At 42.3% G+C, this 17,687-nt stretch overlaps 1 protein-coding gene across 3 annotated transcripts in view; it reads right to left on the bottom strand.

Moving 5' to 3' along the window:
- Positions 1–16,770, bottom strand: part of CNOT10 (CCR4-NOT transcription complex subunit 10) — a 64,982-nt gene extending 48,212 nt beyond the window's left edge. The window contains exons 1-3 of one of the 3 annotated variants that reach the window (XM_036869684.1): positions 16,468–16,770; positions 3,694–3,788; positions 2,624–2,785 (exon numbers count right to left, since the gene is read on the bottom strand). In XM_036869684.1, coding sequence (XP_036725579.1) covers positions 2,624–2,785; positions 3,694–3,788; positions 16,468–16,489 — 279 coding nt within the window. In that variant the 5' untranslated portion in view covers positions 16,490–16,770. The remainder of the gene's footprint in view (positions 1–2,623; positions 2,786–3,693; positions 3,789–16,467) is intronic. The other 2 variants (XM_036869683.1, XM_036869685.1) reach the window with 2 other exon arrangements.
- Between the last annotated feature and the right edge of the window lie 917 nt (positions 16,771–17,687).

Raw genomic sequence — 17,687 nt, 5'->3', positions numbered from 1 at the left:
TGAGCCCACACGCCTAGAGCCCGTGCTCCGCAACAAGAGAAGCCACCGCAATGAGAAGCCCGTGCACCACAACGAAGAGTAGCCCCTGCCTGGTGCAACTAGAGAAAGCCCACAAGCAGCAACGAAGACCCAACGCAGCCAAAAATTAAATTAAAAAAAAAAAAGAATAAAGGCTGATGAAAGGATTTCAAAAAACAGTTGTCTTGGCTTAACAGGAAGTTTGCAGGAACCTCTTATTCTTTATGTTTTTTAAAATTAATTAATTATTTTATTTATTTTTGGACGCACTGGGTCTCCATTGCTGCATGTGGGGTTTCTCTAGTTGTGGCGAGCGGGGGCTACTCTTCGTTACGGTGCATGGGCTTCTCATTGTGGTGGCTTCTCTTATAGTGGAGCATGGGCTCTAGGCGCGTGGGCTTCAGTAGTTGTGGCACGCAGGCTCAGTAGTTGTGGCTCTCGGGCTCTAGAGAGCAGGCTCAGTGGTTGTGGCACACAGGCTTAGTTGCTCCGTGGGATGTGGGATCTTCCTGGACCAGGGATCGAACCCATGTCCCCTACATTGGCAGGCGGATTCTTAACCACTGTGCCACCAGGGAAGTCCCCAGGAGCCTCTTATTCTAAAAAAGGTTTTCAGGATGAACTTGTACTCAAAGCCCAAATTAATGTTCCCTGCAAGAAACTGTCTATGGGGTTGTAGGGCGCAAGTACTAGACATCAGCAAACATCATCTTTCCTTTGATTCTGGAGCTCCAGATAAATCATGGTTAATAAGACTAGAGCAATGATGTAATGTGATGACATATACATTTATAGAGACTGAGGCAGTTATGAGAAGAGGCTCAAGAGTCAGAAGGTCTGGTTCAAATCCTGCTTCTCCCCTTCCTAGCTGTAAATATTAAAATTAATAGGCTCTGTAAACCTCAATTTAAAATTGAGATAGGGGACTTCCCTGGTGGTCCAGTGGTTAAGAATCAGCCTTCTAGTGCAGGGAAACTGGGTTCGATCCCTGGTCGGGGAACTAAGATCCCACATGCCGAGGGGGCAAACTAAGACCTCACGCTGCAACTACTGAGGCTGCGCGCTCTGGAGCCTGTGCACAACTAGAGAGCCCATGTGCTGCAAGTAGAAAGCCTGTGCGCCGCAAGGGGATAGGATCCCGCATGCTGCAACGAAGATCCTGCATGCCACAACTAAGACCCACTGCAGCCAAATAAATAAATAAAGTATTAAAAAAATAAAAAATTGAGATAACAAATACCTACCACAAGGGTTGAATGTGAGGATTATATGAGATATGACATAAAAAGCACTTAATATGAAATATGGAATCAAGTAATAACCATTTAATAAATGTTGGCTATTATTCTCCTTTTCATTGACGAATTTTAATAGGGTTGAAAAATTACTTTACTCCTATAAAGAGTCATGAAGAACCTGAAGGGGTCTCTTATTTCTAACCATGTCACATTTTAGGTGATGCTTCCACAGTATGGTGGTACTCATGAATCCAGGACAGGGGCTCAAAAAGGTCTCAAGACCTTGTACAGCATGAAGCAGCAATTAAAAACACAAACAGAACTGGGTTCATGTAGCTCTTATTACTTAAAAGCTTTGTGTCTTTTGACAATTTATCCAAGCCATCTGTACCTCAGCTTTCCCATCTGTAAAATGAGAAAAAATATAGTAGCTACTTCACAGGGCTACTGGGAAGAATAAGTGAGATGTCCTATACGAGGTTCTTAGTTACGTAAGGTCTTGTTACACAGTAAGCACTAAAGGTCTGCTATTAGCCCTCTTGAATATCAAAGGTCTACCCTTGTGATGCTGTTATGCCCAATGACCAAGGCAAGTCCCAAACCACATATAAATCAGAATATCTTCTATTTGATCAGTTAATCATCTCCTAATCCAAAATGCTAAAACAGTTTGACATTATTATTAATAATCAGATCTTTGCAGTTATAAATAAGATAAAATCTCGGCAGCTACTCTTCTATTTCAATTCTTTCTCAAAACTCCAAAGCTCATTCAAATTTTGTGTATTAGCTTATTCTGTTCAAGTTCAAAACCAATAAAAGGACTTCCCTGGTGGCACAGTGGTTAAGAATCCGCCTGCCAATGCAAGGGACAACGGGTTTCGAAGCCTCATCTGGGAAGATCGCCCATGCCGTGGAGCAACTAAGCCCGTGTGCCACAACTACTGAGCCTGCGTTCTAGAGCCCGCAAGCCACAACTACTGAGCCCATGTGCCACAACTACTGAAGCCTGAGCGCCTAGAGCCTGTGCTCCGCAACGAGAAGCCACGACAATGAGAAGAAGCCTGTGCACTGCAACAAAGAGTAGCCCCCGCTCGCTGCAACTACAGAAAGCCTGTGCACAGCAACGAAGATCCAATGCAGCCAAAAAAAAAAAAAACCAATAGAAAATAAAATCACACAACATACCTTTCATTTCATGGAGTAAGAATTTTATACAAATAAAATTAATAGCAACAAATGTTTTATATTAGAAATTATGCTATTAATATCAGATAAGAAGTCAAATTAATTTTACTTAACTAACTTTATTTCACAATCTAGAGAGCACCACAATATTTTTATAATGAAATTCATTTATGTATCACCTGATTCTTCAGCTGGTTAAGTGTCTGTCTTAAACTATCTGTTGTTGTCTGGCTACTTTTGAAAAACTCAGCTACTGCTGTATTCAAAATTATTTTATAATCGTCTTTGTTTATATCTTGTAGGCAGGCAAGATGTTGCAGACAGACATCATAATTTCCAGCCTAAAACAAAAACACACAAACAAAATTACATACCAACTTTAAGAACTATACATTCATTTCCAAATATATTTCATTGATCTTTATTTAAAAATTCTTACAAAGACAGATATAATTCCCCTAAATATACTAATTAAAGTCACTAGATGAAGTGAGAGTCATGCCAATTAAGAAACTGTGATATGTCAATTATATCTCAATAAAACAGAAAAAAAATTGTGGATATTTATTTCCTAAGAATGAAACTCTAACAGTGATACATGTGCATTATATCTACAAGACACACACACACATATGGGTATGTAATACACCTATATGTAATATATATTATAATCAGATAGAATATATATTAGTACATATTGCTAGCAAGGTATAATAGCCAAGGCTAGCCAAGAAAGGTAATATGATTAATTACTCCAAATTTTAATTTCTAGTATACTTGGAATACCCAAGTATCAAGTTCTTCCACTTACATGTATGTAACTTGATAATAAAATAATGTTTTCTTTCATGTCGTTTAATGTCAGAAAAGTTAAAGTTTTGACAATAAACTTTTGGGGTTCCATTTTAAAGCACAGTCAAGGAAGAGAATTGAAGAGAGTAGTAAAATGAAAAGACTGACCCACATATTTACAAATCTAAACTTAAGAGACTTAAAAACAACATTATGACAGTTAAAATATGTTTATGGAAACACAAAAAGTTGGAAATGGCTCAAATTACTCCCATTCCTTTCACCATATTTAAACTCTAAAATTAAAAAAAAATTTTTTAAACCTAAACCTACTCTCTAAACTTAAAACTCTGGAATTAGTACAGAACAAAAATTATAAATTAAAAAATTCACTGTGAAAATATTCATGCTTGACAGTTACTAAAAATGGAACAGATTAAGAGAAACCATTTCTTACTGTAAAAGCCTGGAAAGCACTGGTGGACAACTCCTTCTCTTGATCAGTGATCCCAGAGGACTGACCTGTCCCTTCATGTTTCTCTGCTCCCTGATCTGCAAACACACAAGTTTTATAGTTCTTTAGAAATAACAGTAATAACAGCAGTGAATGTGTCCCTAGTTTTCTTCTTCATTGTCTTCTTCCTAATGAAGTTGCCAAAGTTAGACCTCTCTCAACCACAATGGCTATTAGTGTCATAAGTGAGGAAGAAGCCATTCCTTCGAAAACGTAAGAAATGTTTCCTTTTGCTGTGGAAATCCTTATGTAAGGATTACAGCTCTGTCCGTCAGGTCATTCAGGCTGAGAATACTGTGTTCTCTTAAAAATATTAGATCTGTCCCCCAGCCATATACCAAAAATCCCACATATTCTAGAAAATATGCCAGGCCCTGCAGACACAAGGAGATTATAAATACATATACAATGCCTTCAAAAAGTTTATAATCCAGTTGGAACACAGCAACATTTAACAATGAGAAAACTACATTGATAAGAACTCATAGGTAATTTCCAGGCAAAGAAATCCAAAAGCCAAGATTAATACATTTAAAAAGCTTCCTTGGGGGCTTCCCTGGTGGCGCAGTGGTTGAGAATCCACCTGCCAATGCAGGGGACACGGGTTCAATCCCTGGTCCAGGAAGATCCCACATGCCGTGGGGCAGCTAAGCCTGTGTGCCACAACTACTGAGCCTGCGCGCTAGAGCCCACGAGCCACAACTACCGAGCCTGCGTGCCACAACTACTGAAGCCCGCGCACCTGGAGCCCGTGCTCCGCAGTGGGGGAGGCCACCGCAGTGAGAAGTCCGCGCACGGCAACGAAGAGTAGCCCCCGCTCGCCGCAACTAGAGAGAGCCCGCGTGCAGCAACGAAGACCCAACGCAGCCAAAAATAAATAAATTAAAAAAAAAAAAAAAAAAAAAAAAAAAGCTTCCTTGGGACTTCCCTGGTGGTCCAGTGGTTAAGAAACCGCCTTCCAATGCAGGGGACGTGGGTTCAATCCCTGGTTGGGGAACTAAGATCTCACATGCCGCAGGGCAACAAAGCCCACACCCCACAACTAGAGAGCCCATACGCTGCAACTACCGAGCCCACGTGCTCTGGAGCCTGCGTGCCACAACTAGAGAAGCCTGCGCTCCACAACTAGAGAGAAGCCCATGCTCCCCCACAACTAGAGAGAAGCCCATGCGCCCAACGAAGAGCCCGTGCACCACAATGAAAAGATCCTGTGTGCTGCAACTAAGACCCTACACAGCCAAAAAAACAATTTTTAAAAAAGCTTCCTTAACAGAACTGTCCATGTACATTCTAATATTCACAATTTCTACCCAATATACTCTTTTAAAAATTAGATTTTTTTAAATTTAAAAAATAAACATAAAAATCTCAGCTGAACCAAGTCTTAAACTACTCAAGGACAACACCTGTTGGGTCTGAGCGTAAACTGGTTAAGACCTCCTGGTAAGGAATTGCCAATACCTGTCTATGTACATAGCCTTGACCAAACAATCCCACTTCTAGGTATTCACTCTACAAATACACAGAGATGCTCACTGTAGCACTATTTATAAAAGTGAATGTCTAGAAATAACACAACTAGAGATATCCTTAAATATCCCTCAGTTAAGAAACTAACTATATATTCCAATTTAAAAAAAATTGCTAACTAAAGCATGGTATAGGAATACAATGGCACACTAAACAACTGTTAAAGAAGCTGAGTCTACATGTGTTGACATGGAAAAATATCTTCAACATCTTAAAGGAACAGATTGCAAACAGCTTTTTAATTAATTAATTAATTGATTAATTTTTGGCTGCATTGGGTCTTCGTTGCTGCACGCAGGCTTTCTCTAGTTGCGGGAAGCGGGGGCTACTCTTCATTGCGGTGTGCGGGCTTCTCATTGCGGTGGCTTCTCTTGTTGTGGGGCATGGGCTCTAGGAGCGTGAGCTCAGTAGTTGTGGCTAGCGGGCTCAGTAGCTGTGGTGCACGGCCTTAGTTGCTCCGCGGCATGTGGGATCTTCCTGGACCAGGGATCGAACCCGTGTCCCCTGCATTGGCAGGTGGATTCCTTCCTTCCTTATTTATTTACTTATTTTTGGCTGAGTTGGGTCTTTGTTGCTGCGCACGGGCTTTCTCTAGTTGCAGCGAGCGGGGGCTACTCTTCGTTGAGGTGTGCGGGCTTCTCATTGCGGTGGCTTCTCTGGCTGTGGAGCATGGGCTCTAGGCGTGAGGGCTTCAGTAGTTGGGGCTCACAGACTCTAGAGCACAGGGTCAGTAGTTGTGGCACACGGGCTTAGTTGCTCCGCGGCACGTGGGATCTTCCTGGACCAGGGCTCGAAGCCGTGTCCCCTGCATTGGCAGGTGGATTCTTAACCACTGCGCCACCAGGGAAGTCCTGCAAACAGTATTATACAACTGAACTTCATGTTTTGTAAAGATATATACATAGATATGTACTTCTGAATATGTACAGAATAAACTTTGGAAGGATATACATCAAACTCAGTGATTACCTTCAGGGAGTGGGATGGAAGAGGGAGAGATTTTACTTCCCTTCCTATTCCTTTCAATCATGAAACTGAGCAGGACCCTGTCTGTGGGGCCCTCCTGGATACAAAAACCCTTCCAAACACCCCTCCCACCCTGTTTTCTTGTTTGTAGAAAAAAGCTTCAGGCTCCTAGACCTTTCCTGAGTACCAAAGGGCAGATTCAAACAGTAATTAGAGAAGGGAGGGAATGCAGAAACAAAGGTGGAGCAGTCAAGAAACAACAGTGCAGGCCTTTTCTCACCTTCTGAGATGGCCCACACTCTGTCTGTGGAGTGTGTTCCTCTCTAAATAAATCCACTTCTAACCTATCACTTTGTCTCTCACTGAATTCTTTCTGAGATGAGACATCAAGAACCTGAGCTTCATTAACTCCTGAAACCAGGGGACGTGGGTGCAATACCTGGTCGAGGAACTAAGATTCCACGTGCCATGGGGCAGCTGAGCCCGTGCACCACAACTAGAGAGCCTGCATGCCACAACTACTGAGCCCATGCACTCTGGAACCTGTGAGCCACAACTAGAGAGAAGCCCATGAGCCACAATGAAGAGCCCACATGCCACAGAGAAGAGCCTGTGTGCCACAATGAAAGATCCCGCACACCACGACTAAGACCCAATGCAGCCAAATAAATAAATAAATAATTGAAGTATTAAAAAAAAAAAAAAAAAAAGAAACAACAGTGCAGAGTCCTGGTTCCTCCTCAAGGAATATATATAACACATCTCTTGAGTTCTTCTGCAGGAACTAAGGCCCCCACACAGGTGGAGGATGGTAACTTCAGGCTGAGCACAAGATTCCTGGATACCACCCTGTTACCTCACTACCAACCAATCAGAAGAAAGCCACACACCCTGCAGCCCTCACCCGAAATTTTGCCTATTAAAAACTTTTTTCCAAAAACCATCAGGGAGTTTGGGTTTTTTGAATACAAGCCACCCAATGTCCTTGCTCGGCCCTGCAGTAAACCTTTCTCTGCTCCAAACTCTGACATTTCGGTTTGTTTGGCCTCACTGTGCTTCAGGCATATGAACTTGCATTTGACAACACTTGCTTAAATTTTTATAATTTACATGGGTTACCTTTTTTTTAAGTTTTAGTTTTAAATGCCTGCTTAAAACTAATACAAGGTTTTAGAATTCAGATAAGGGGTTAAGTTTTATTTTTAAATGCCTGCCTAAAACTAATACAAGGTTTTAGAATTCAGATAAGGGGTTACCTTCAGGAGTCTAGTGGCTGCAAGATGCATGGGGTGGAGAGTGGGGGGTGCTTCTGGGTGTGTGAGAATTCATTAAACTGTATGTACACTTATGATGTGAGCATTTTTTGATAACCACCTAGAAACCTGTTTTCCAGGATCATTTTAACAAATGAGTCCTCAGTAGAGCTGACTTTGGGAAGCCCTGGCCTGGCACATATCAGCAGTAAGCAAAGACCCCCAATTTCCCTCTGTCAAGATGTCATCATGGTATAATGAAAACAAACGTCTTGGAATCAGTCACATCTTCAGTCTGGTCTCCCCTTGACCATCTAACTCTCTTAACTAAATATTAGCTTCCTTCCCCCTTTCCTTTTGACAGAACAACTAAGGATTCCATTGTGGTTTGTTTTTTGTTTTACAAAATACTTATTTCTGCACCTTAAACATACAAATAAACAGTGAAATTAGATTTAGTGTGAACAGCTCCACAGATCACTGCAAAACCCCTATTATTACAATACTCTTGAGAATCACCACTTACACTTAAAAACAAAATATAATTTGTGCTTAAGTGAACTTATCTAAGACTTAAATCTGCCCTACAAAAAAAGGTATTCTGGTATTTGGGGTTTTTTGGGTTTTTTTTGTTTTTGTTTTTTTAGAGGTAAATTTTATTCACAGTGTTGTTTTTTTTTAATATTTATTTTTTTAATTTATTTATTTTTATTTTTGCCTGCATTGGGTCTCAGTTGCAGCATGCGAGATCTTTATTGTGGCACGTGGGATCTTTTCACTGCAGCACATGAGCTCCTCTCTAGTTGCGGCGTGCGGGCTTTCTCTTCTCTAGTTGTGGTGCATGGTCTCTAGGGTGCATGGGCTCTGTAGTTGTGGTGCGCGGGCTCCAGAGCGTGAGTGTAGTTTGAGGCACGCGGGATCTCTAGTTGAGGTGCGCAGGCTCAGTAGTTGTGGCGCATGGGCATGGGCTTAGTTGCCCTGCGGCATGTGGGATCTTAGTTCCCTGAGAAGGGATCAAACCCGCATCCCTTTCATTGCAGGATGGATTCTTTGCCACTGGACCACCAGGGAAGTCCCTGGCATTGGGGTTTATTAGAAGTGTTACCTCTGATAATTAAAGTTAGATAAATTAGTATTTCATTTCCACTTTTGCATACAAATAAATAAGAATTTATTCATAACAGGGAGGACAAAAACCTAACAGTTTAATGGAGAGAGCTCACTGGTTTAAGAGGACCCTGTCAAACAGCTTTTTCTTTAGAAAGCCAGTAACAGTGAGTTACTGTTAACTGTTTACACAATACACCTGCTTTGCAAAACTTTCAGGTGCACAATAACAGTAAGGACCATTTTCTTTAAAATGTGTAAAAATGGGGACACAGGATTTCAGGATCCCAGAAAGCCAGGTATGAGTTTAGATTGAGACAGAACCTCAACTCTAGGTATATTCATCGTAAAATTTTAACAATGAACGTAAATACTTTGAAATTTTTTAGGAAACCTAAAGTGTTAAAAAACTTTATCTCCCCTCATAAAGAAGTACACTAAATTTAAACCAAATGCCCAAAATTCTTAGTTTGCCATTAAGTTATCTCCATAGTTTCTTCTAAAATATAGCCTCTCTAAATTAGATGACATTCTTTAATGGGACTTCTTGGCCCAATTGTCATTTATAAATTATGATTATAAATACAAGGCAGAGGGAAACACCCAACAATTCACCAAGGCACTGAAGAGTTTAAGCTTCCACTTTCCACCAGAAGCAGACTGGCTTATGTGGCCACTGCTATCATTATCCTCTAGGAACTGTAAAAGTCTTCTAAAATCTTCCAAATAAGGAAAGAAGCTAACTTTAATAAGCTAGACTCTAAGGATGACAAGAGTCTCTGAAATAGACATTTTAGAGAACTGAGCTCAGTAAACAGCCTTTTACATGTTAACCAGCTATTATTTTACCTACATTCTTTTACTTCAAGATAAAACTAGGGGAAAAAAACCCCACTCCAACAGGATTACTATTCCTATTTTCCTTATCTTTCTGCACTTTTCAAGTTTTCTGCAAGGAACAGGTATTATTTTCACAATCAGTCTTTAAAACATTCACTTTCTTAGTAACTACTGACTTCTTACCAGAAAGAGGCTGCACATAATTCCACAACGTGTCTTTATTTGTCCAGAAATAGTCTCTCTTGCCAATTGAAAGAGTATATGACCGTTCATCCATAAACCTGACCTTCCTTCTACTCTGGCCTAACGAACGGGGCTGACCATCTAGGCGAACAGAGCTCATCGGCACACAGACCTTGATGCTTTTTAAGCCAACAGGCTTCATTTCTAACCAAACAATTAGGTCTAGACTAAGTAGAAAAGAAACACACTGCTTTTCCAAAACTGGAAAAAGTCAGTTAACGGAAAGCCCAGACACATTCCAACACAGAATGTTAAGAATTCAAATCTGATTGGAGGGGTTTCCCTGGTGGCGCAGTGGTTAAGAATCCGCCTGCCAATGCGGGGGACATGGTTTCGAGCCCTGGTCCGGGAAGATCTCACATGCCGGGGAGCAACTAGGCCCATGCGTCACAACTACTGAGCCTGCACTCTAGAGCCCGTGAGCCACGACTACTGAGCCTGTGTGCCACAACTACTGAAGCCCACGCGCCTAGAGCCCGTGCTCCACAACAAGAGAAGCCACCGCAATGAGAAGCCCGCACACTACAATGAAGAGCAGCCCCCTCTTGCCGCAACTAGAGAAAGCCTACGTGCAGCAAGGAAGACCCAACACAGCCAAAAATAAATAAATAAAACAAATAAATTTATTTTAAAAAAAAATTCTGATTGGAGGATCTTCCACACAAGCTACACTTTTCAAAATACAGCTCCAATGATGTTCAAGAAAAGAAAAATTTTCCCGAAGTAAAAGAAATGCAGGCCTAAGGAAATCTACTGCTACTCTCGCAAAATAGTGTTGATGCGTTTGTGAAGGAAAAGTTTAAATAAGGAGGATGCCATTTCAAAGAAAAAGAATGCAGGTTTACTAAAGCCACCATCCAGCTAAGGTTCACACACCTCACGTGTGGTTTTCTATCACATGACCAAGTACACCTGCCTTAGCAAAGCCCTACATACGATGGCTGATTTCTCCATAGCTCAGAGCACTAACATGTGACCAGCAATGCTATAGACTTGAGCACCCTGTCCAGAAGTGCAGAAACAAAGAACAGAATACCAAGCTTCAGGAATATCAGCACACTTTGGGAAAGACAGGCAAAGCAGAATGCTACCAGTGCTGATGACTGTTTTTATTTTCATATCTGAGAGTAGTTTTTATGCATGGAGAAGAGATTTACTCTAGTTTTCAAATATTAACACTTATTAATTTACAGTTCAGAATGACTAGATTTTCCTCAAACTTTTACATTCAATGTCGACATCTTACTCTATTTGGATTTTTCATTTTAAAGGGCTGTGATGAATGTTTGATTTCACTTACACCTTCAAACAAAATTATAACTACTTTAAATAATTTAATATATTCCATTTTAACTACAACCTTAAAACATTTTAAGTACAGCCTTTGACTTAAAAAGACAAAATTTCTGAGGACTCAAATAACTTATAAATCTAAAAAATTAAGCTTACTGAAAACAGTGACTCTTTAATGTCCATGCAATAACATAGTAAGGCCTCAATTTATATTCACAAATATAAATCAATTATTCATTTTAAATTGGAATCATAAGACTCTAAATTCTTAAACATTAAAAACACCTAAAATACCCAATGCAGAGACTTCTCTGGTGGCGCAGTGGTTAAGAATCTGCCTGCCAATGCAGGGAACATAGGTTTGAGCCCTGGTCCAGGAAGATCCCACATGCTGCGGAGCAACTGGGCCCGTGCACCACAACTACTGAGGCTGCGCCCTAGTGCCTGCGAGCCACAACTACTGAGCCCGCATGCCACAACAACTGAGCCCACGTGCCTAGAGCCCGTGCTCCGCAACAAAAGAAGCCACTGCAATGAGAAGCCTGCACACTGCAGAGGAGCCCCTGCTCTCCGCAACTAGAGAAAGCCCGCGTGCAGCAACAAAGACCCAACACAACCAAAAATAAATAAATATATAAAAAAATAAAATAAAATACCCAATGTAGGTCACTTAGAGAAGATACTTTATGTACAGACTCCATTAACTATACTTCAATTTAAAAAATGCACAGATTCTTTACTGGACCTTGAAAAAAGCAAATGGCAAGACAGTATTACACAGTTTATTTCCTCATTTGCACGTGTGTGTGTGTGTGTATATATATATATATACACACATATATATATTTTTTAGTCGATGTAAGCTTGGGTAGGCATAGAAAAAGTCTGGAAGAACACACAAACTCAGTGTTAGTTACCTGGACAGTGAGACTGGGTGGGTAGAAGTGATAGAGGACTTCATGTTTTTTACCTCATACAGTTAATAACAATAAAAAGGTTGGGGTGTTTTAAATAAAATAAAAATAGCCTTAACTTAAAGTTTTCCCATTTTGTTTGTTCTTCCTACCATTTTTACAGTCATCCTGGCTCAAAATGTCAAAGCCATCTTCAAGAACTCTTCTCCCGATTTCATATTACTCATCTGGTCTTGTCTTTCCCTTATTCATAATGTCATCAACCTTTTCCTATTAAGCCTACTACTGCCATCCTCACAGTCCAAATTCTCAGATAAATTCAAATCTAGGATTTTGCATCCTAACTCCAGCCACTTTCTCCTTTCAAATAACTATCAAAAGTAAAGTCAAATAAATCACCCTAAAATATTGCTGGTGTTTCACACCACTTTTATGTTACATAGGGACATGAACCTTGGAACTTTCAACTGCCCCTTCAATGTTTATCTTTGAATCATAAAGGGAGGATGGGATCAGGGTGGATGGGAACCCCCTCCCTTTATGATTTGGTTGAAATACAAATCAGGGTGTGAGAACTGCTGGCTGATCAGTCACTAAGAAGCCATGCAACCTAGAAGCACAGGTAAATTAGTTCTCCAGGAGGTGAGTCTTGACCAACTGGAAACAGGAAGTGGGAGAAAGCTGGACAAATAAATCATCCCTTCTTTCTCTCTCATATGGACTATTCTAAAGTGTAATTTCTCCTCGAAAACCTTACAGAAAAGTCCCATATGCAAATGGCCTACTACGTCTCTTCACAGGTCACGGTGGAACAGTAGCTAGGGCTGTAATGTAGTTCATCTTCCTTTGCCTTCCTTCCTTCTCTCCCTCACCTTCACTATCCTGGGCTTGCACCTTCCAAAAAGTGAACACCTTAATAGGGTTCTGCTTCCCAGAGGATGTGGGCTAAAACATACACCTCACCTCAGCTGATCCTCACAAACTGTAACCTGGGGAGGTAAATAAACTAGAAAGCTATTAGGAATAAATTAGAAGATTATTAGGACCCCCATTTTACAAATGAAGAAACTGAGGCTCAACTCAGAACCTTTCCCAAGGAGCAAGGCTTTGTGTTCACCTACTACCCCCGATCAGTCACAAATTCTGCCAATTTTACTCCCTCAGCGATTCTCACACCTGCCTCTCCTCTCCATCAACCTCTACCCTAAAGTAATAATAGCCAGCAATTTTTTAAAACCAGGGCCTAACCTGAGCTCATTTAACCCTTTTCCAACACTGTGAGGTTGATGTAATTATCATTCTCATTCTCTACACAGGAAAGCTAAGGCTTAACAAAATGGTTTCTTAAAAAATACACAAATACCAAGTGATACAACTAGGATGAACCTAGGCTGTCTGATTTCAAACTCCATGCTCCTAACTCTTCATCACTTCTTACCTGGTTCAGTTAAAACATGAACTAAATCACGAGATGCCCCTGCTGAAATCTCCCAATGGCTTCCCATTAGTTAGAAAGAAATTCCACCTTCTTCCATGGCCTACACAAGGCCTGACAGAAGCTGTACCCTGCCACAACTCTGACTTCGCCTCCTGCCGTGCTTCCTCTGCTCACTATGCTATAGATATGCTGAGTATAAATATGCTGGCTCCGATATGCCAGCCGTTGGTCTAGGCGCTGGAGACAGCACACGACTAACACAGACAAACGTGCCTGTCCTCAAGGGGCTTATGCTCCAGGGGTCTTCTTGCTGTCCAAGGGGTCTGTACAGTTGATGCTGCTCCCACCTGCGTCATTCTTCCCCCATATGGCTGGCTCTTTCAGGTCTTTGTTCAAATGTCACCTCTAAGAGAGCCCTTCCTTCTCTAACCAATCCACTCAAAGTAGGGTCCCTGCTCTCAGTTATTCTCTATCCTTTTACTCGTTTTTTTCTTTTCTTCACAATATTCATCACAGCTTGAAATCCGAATTATTTCTTACTTTGTTTACATGTTTACCTGCCTTTCATACTACATTACCAGCTCCTCATGGACAGAGACTTCGCAGTGTCTGGCAGAGCAGGCTGTTGGTGAATATTTAATGAATAAATTAATATCACAACATGAGCTGGCCTCATCTAGTTTCTGAGCTTCCAGTCTTGTTTCATTTAAATCCATCCTTGGACTTCCCTGGCGGTCCAGTGGTTAAGACTCCACGCTTCCACTGCACGGGGCACAGGTTTGATCCCTGACTGGGGAACTAAGATCTAAAGGCCGAGAGGTGAGGCCAAAAAAAAAAAAAAAAAAAAAAAAATCCATTTTCTACCACAGTCAGTGTGATAAGGTCACTTACCTTCTTAAATCCTTTCATGGGCCTCTTTCTTACCTAATGAAGAACAAGCTCCGTGAAAAGGGTCTTGGGCTCAGGAGCTCAGAGTTGAAGCAGCATATAAACTAGATTTTGAATGAGGGGCATGTTCACCAGATAGAGAAGAGAAAGAAGGGCATCACTGCTCAGAAGCCCAAAAGAACAGGATACTTTCTAAGAATCATTTCTGGTGTGAAGAGCTAGATGTGATGATACAGAAGTATCAGATGGAAAAAAGATTGTGAAGAGCCTCACAAGTGACATTAAGGAGTGAGGATCTGATGCACAAAAAATGGCACAGTCTTAGAAAGTTGATAGGCAAGGAATGGTATGATCTAAGTAGTGTTTTAGAAATAAAGTGAAAACGCAGCAGTGAGAATGGACTGGATAGGAAGAGACAAAACCATTCAGAAGGATGCTCGATGTGAAATAGACCACATCAAGAGACAAAGGCCAGATGTATACGTATAGCTGATTCACTGTGCTGTACAGCAGAAACTAACACAACGTTGTAAAGCAACTGTACTCCAATTTAAAAAAAAAAAAAAAAAAAAGAGAGATAAAGGCCAGAACAACAGCACTTGAAATGGGGATGCAGAGGAGGAGTGGAGAGATTCATGGGGCCACACTAAACACTCATCTACTTAATACAAATTCAACCTTATTATCTAGGTGGGAAGTTTCCTACATTGTGGCCTATAAGCTTAAACCAATCAAAGACATAGGCCCCAAATCACTCTGGACCTTATTCTTCTACTACATATATTACATAGCTCTTCCCAAATGGGAGTGCCACTATAATAGGGCTGACTCTAACGGACTGAATAGCAGGTCTTCAAAAGCAGGGAGTGTGTCATATCCATTTCTTTAATATCAAAGGCAGTGCCTGGCACTCAATTTTTGTGAACGAATGAATGAATAAGTAGAAGAATGCTTTATGACTGAGGTAGGACTTTAAAACGACATAGGTTTTAGGCCTAAAAAGGTCATTCCAGGCAAGTGCAATGGTATGGGTGAATAGAAATGGTAAACCTGGGGGAGAGACAATGTCCTAAACTAAGATGGAATATGTTGGTCCTCTCGGTCCAGCCTTGGATAGGCCATGCTTATTCCCTGCCTGGAACTTTCTCCCACCCACCCCTCCCCATTCCGTACGGCTCACCCCTTCATTTCACTGGGGGTGTCTGCTCAAATATCACCTCACCAGAGGCTTTACCTGACCAGCCTACCTAAAATTCTCTAGCACCCTCTAAAGGTTTAGCCTCACTTTCTAAACCTTTTCTCTTGTTTTTCTTCTTAGTAGATAACTGAAAAGATGCTCTGACAATTTCATTCATCTGTACCTGTATTAGGCTTGGCTCACTTTAATTTCAAATCAAGTTCGTCAGTTATTGAGATCAGGACCTAATAAAAAACTTACAGCACATTGAGATTTTCTTTTCCTTTTTTAAAAAAATTAATTTTACTGTAAAAAGTCTAAGTGTTGACCACTTCTAAGTCCTGTCATTTAAGTTCCTTCCAACAAAACCTGGATGGATGCCACAGAGAACATTATTTTCTTACAGGAAATATACGCCAGACCGTCCCAGAGTAGGCAGGAAAGAATTTTATATTCCTCAATGGAGAAGATTCTAGGAATGGAGCAGTAATCCATAAAGAAAATCGTCGAGATTAACCTTGAGGGGAAAACAGGTTCTAAACGCAAGATATTATAGAGAGCACAGCTCGAAGTGAGACACGATAATGTTATGCTTATTTCAGTAAGTTGTTTTTACAAAGCTAATTACACAAGACGTCGCTGACCATAGGCAGGCTGATGTGGCCGAAACCACCCAGATGAGTCCTAGCCCGAGCGGGGGGCATCAAGGTAGCTGCGTCTCCGGGGTGAACTTTCCTTGCTCTGCCTTCCTCAGTGGGAAGTCGAAAAGTCTGTGAAGCGGCCACCTAGATTTAAGCTTTTTAAACCAGAGATATTCCGGAGAGCCGGGCAAAGGCGGCCAGAAGCGGCTTCATATTGCACTTGGTAAGAAACTATCGGACCTTGGGCCCAAAGACTCACAGTAGCGACGGCCGAGGGAGGGGATGGGGGAGAGAAATGCACGCCCCAATTAGAGTCGCCCTGGAGTCCCCACCCCTCGTCCCCACCCGGGGCCCCGCCACCGCAGCATAGGGTCTGCCCGCCCCCGCGGGTCCCGCCGCCCCAGCGCGCGAGGCGCCGGCGCCTCACCTGCAGGCTTGTCTGCGGCCATCTTCCCGCCTCGGCTCGGGTCCTTCCCCTCAGGTGGCGTGGCCTCCACTCCAGCTGCCCGGCTGACCGCTATCCTGGACCTCGGGGGACGACCCTGCGCCCACCCCGGCTCCGGGCCCCTGGGTTCCGGCCTGGGGAGTGGGCAGACGGCGGGCTGAGGAAGTGACGAAGACTAGTTTGTGTCGTCTAGCAACAGCACCAGCATCTCCGCCCCGGGCGGCGCCACTACCTCCAGCCATGCACAGCTTCCGCCCCGCCGCGTCCCTTGACACACTACTTCCGGGGGCCGCGGCCGGCGTGGGAACTGCGGCTGGCCCCGCCCCACGCTGGCGTCCCCGGCGGCCCGCCCCCTGCGGCGTGAGCGCGCGCGCCCGGCCGGACGTGCGCTCACCCGCGCGTCTGCGCGTGTGTCTGGTGGGCTGGGCGGGAGTTGCGCGCCGCTGCCGTGTGCTTATCCTGGTGAGAATTCTCAAGTATCCGAGCTCTTGTCCCTCATTTTACATAAAACCACAGTAACTACACCTGACATCTATGTGGTAAGCATTGAGCCTTGCACTTGGCTTGTACACTTTTAATGATTTCTCACAGCTCTGTGAGAAGGCACAGTTGCGATTCCCCGTTTGAAAACAAAACGAAACATTTTATTTTAGAGGTTTTAGATTTAGAGAAAAATTGCAAAATGATACATGGAGCTCTTGTATACTCCTCACCTAGTTCCCCCTGTTGTGATCGTCTTGAATAATTATTACATTACTGTGGTACATCCATCACATCTAAGAAACAACTTTGGTTGGTACATTACTATTAACTAAATTCAACATTTAAAAAATGAAAAAAACTTTTTTCAGTCAATGTCGCTTTTCTGTTCCAGGGTCTTGTCCAAGATACCACATTAAATTATTCATGTCTCCTTAGGCTTTTTTTTTTTGCGCTCTGCTGCGCCGCTTGCAGAATCGCAGAATCTTAGTTCTCCAACCAGGGATCGAACCTTGGCCAGCATCCAAGTCCTAACCACTGGACCGCTAGGGAATTCCCTCCTTAGGCTATTCTCGTCTGTAATCACTTCTCAGATTTTCCTTGTTCCTGATGACTTTAACAGCTTTGAAGAACACTGGTCAAGATTTTTGAAGAATGGACCTGGATTTGGGTGTATCCAGTGTTTTTCATGGTTAGACTAGGGTTACAGGTTTTTAGGAGAA

The sequence above is a fragment of the Balaenoptera musculus genome, chromosome 11 (genome assembly GCF_009873245.2).
Source record: "Balaenoptera musculus isolate JJ_BM4_2016_0621 chromosome 11, mBalMus1.pri.v3, whole genome shotgun sequence".
NCBI lineage: Eukaryota > Metazoa > Chordata > Mammalia > Artiodactyla > Balaenopteridae > Balaenoptera > Balaenoptera musculus.
Note: the sequence above shows the minus strand (reverse complement) of the source record. Positions and strands in the feature narration are given on the sequence as shown.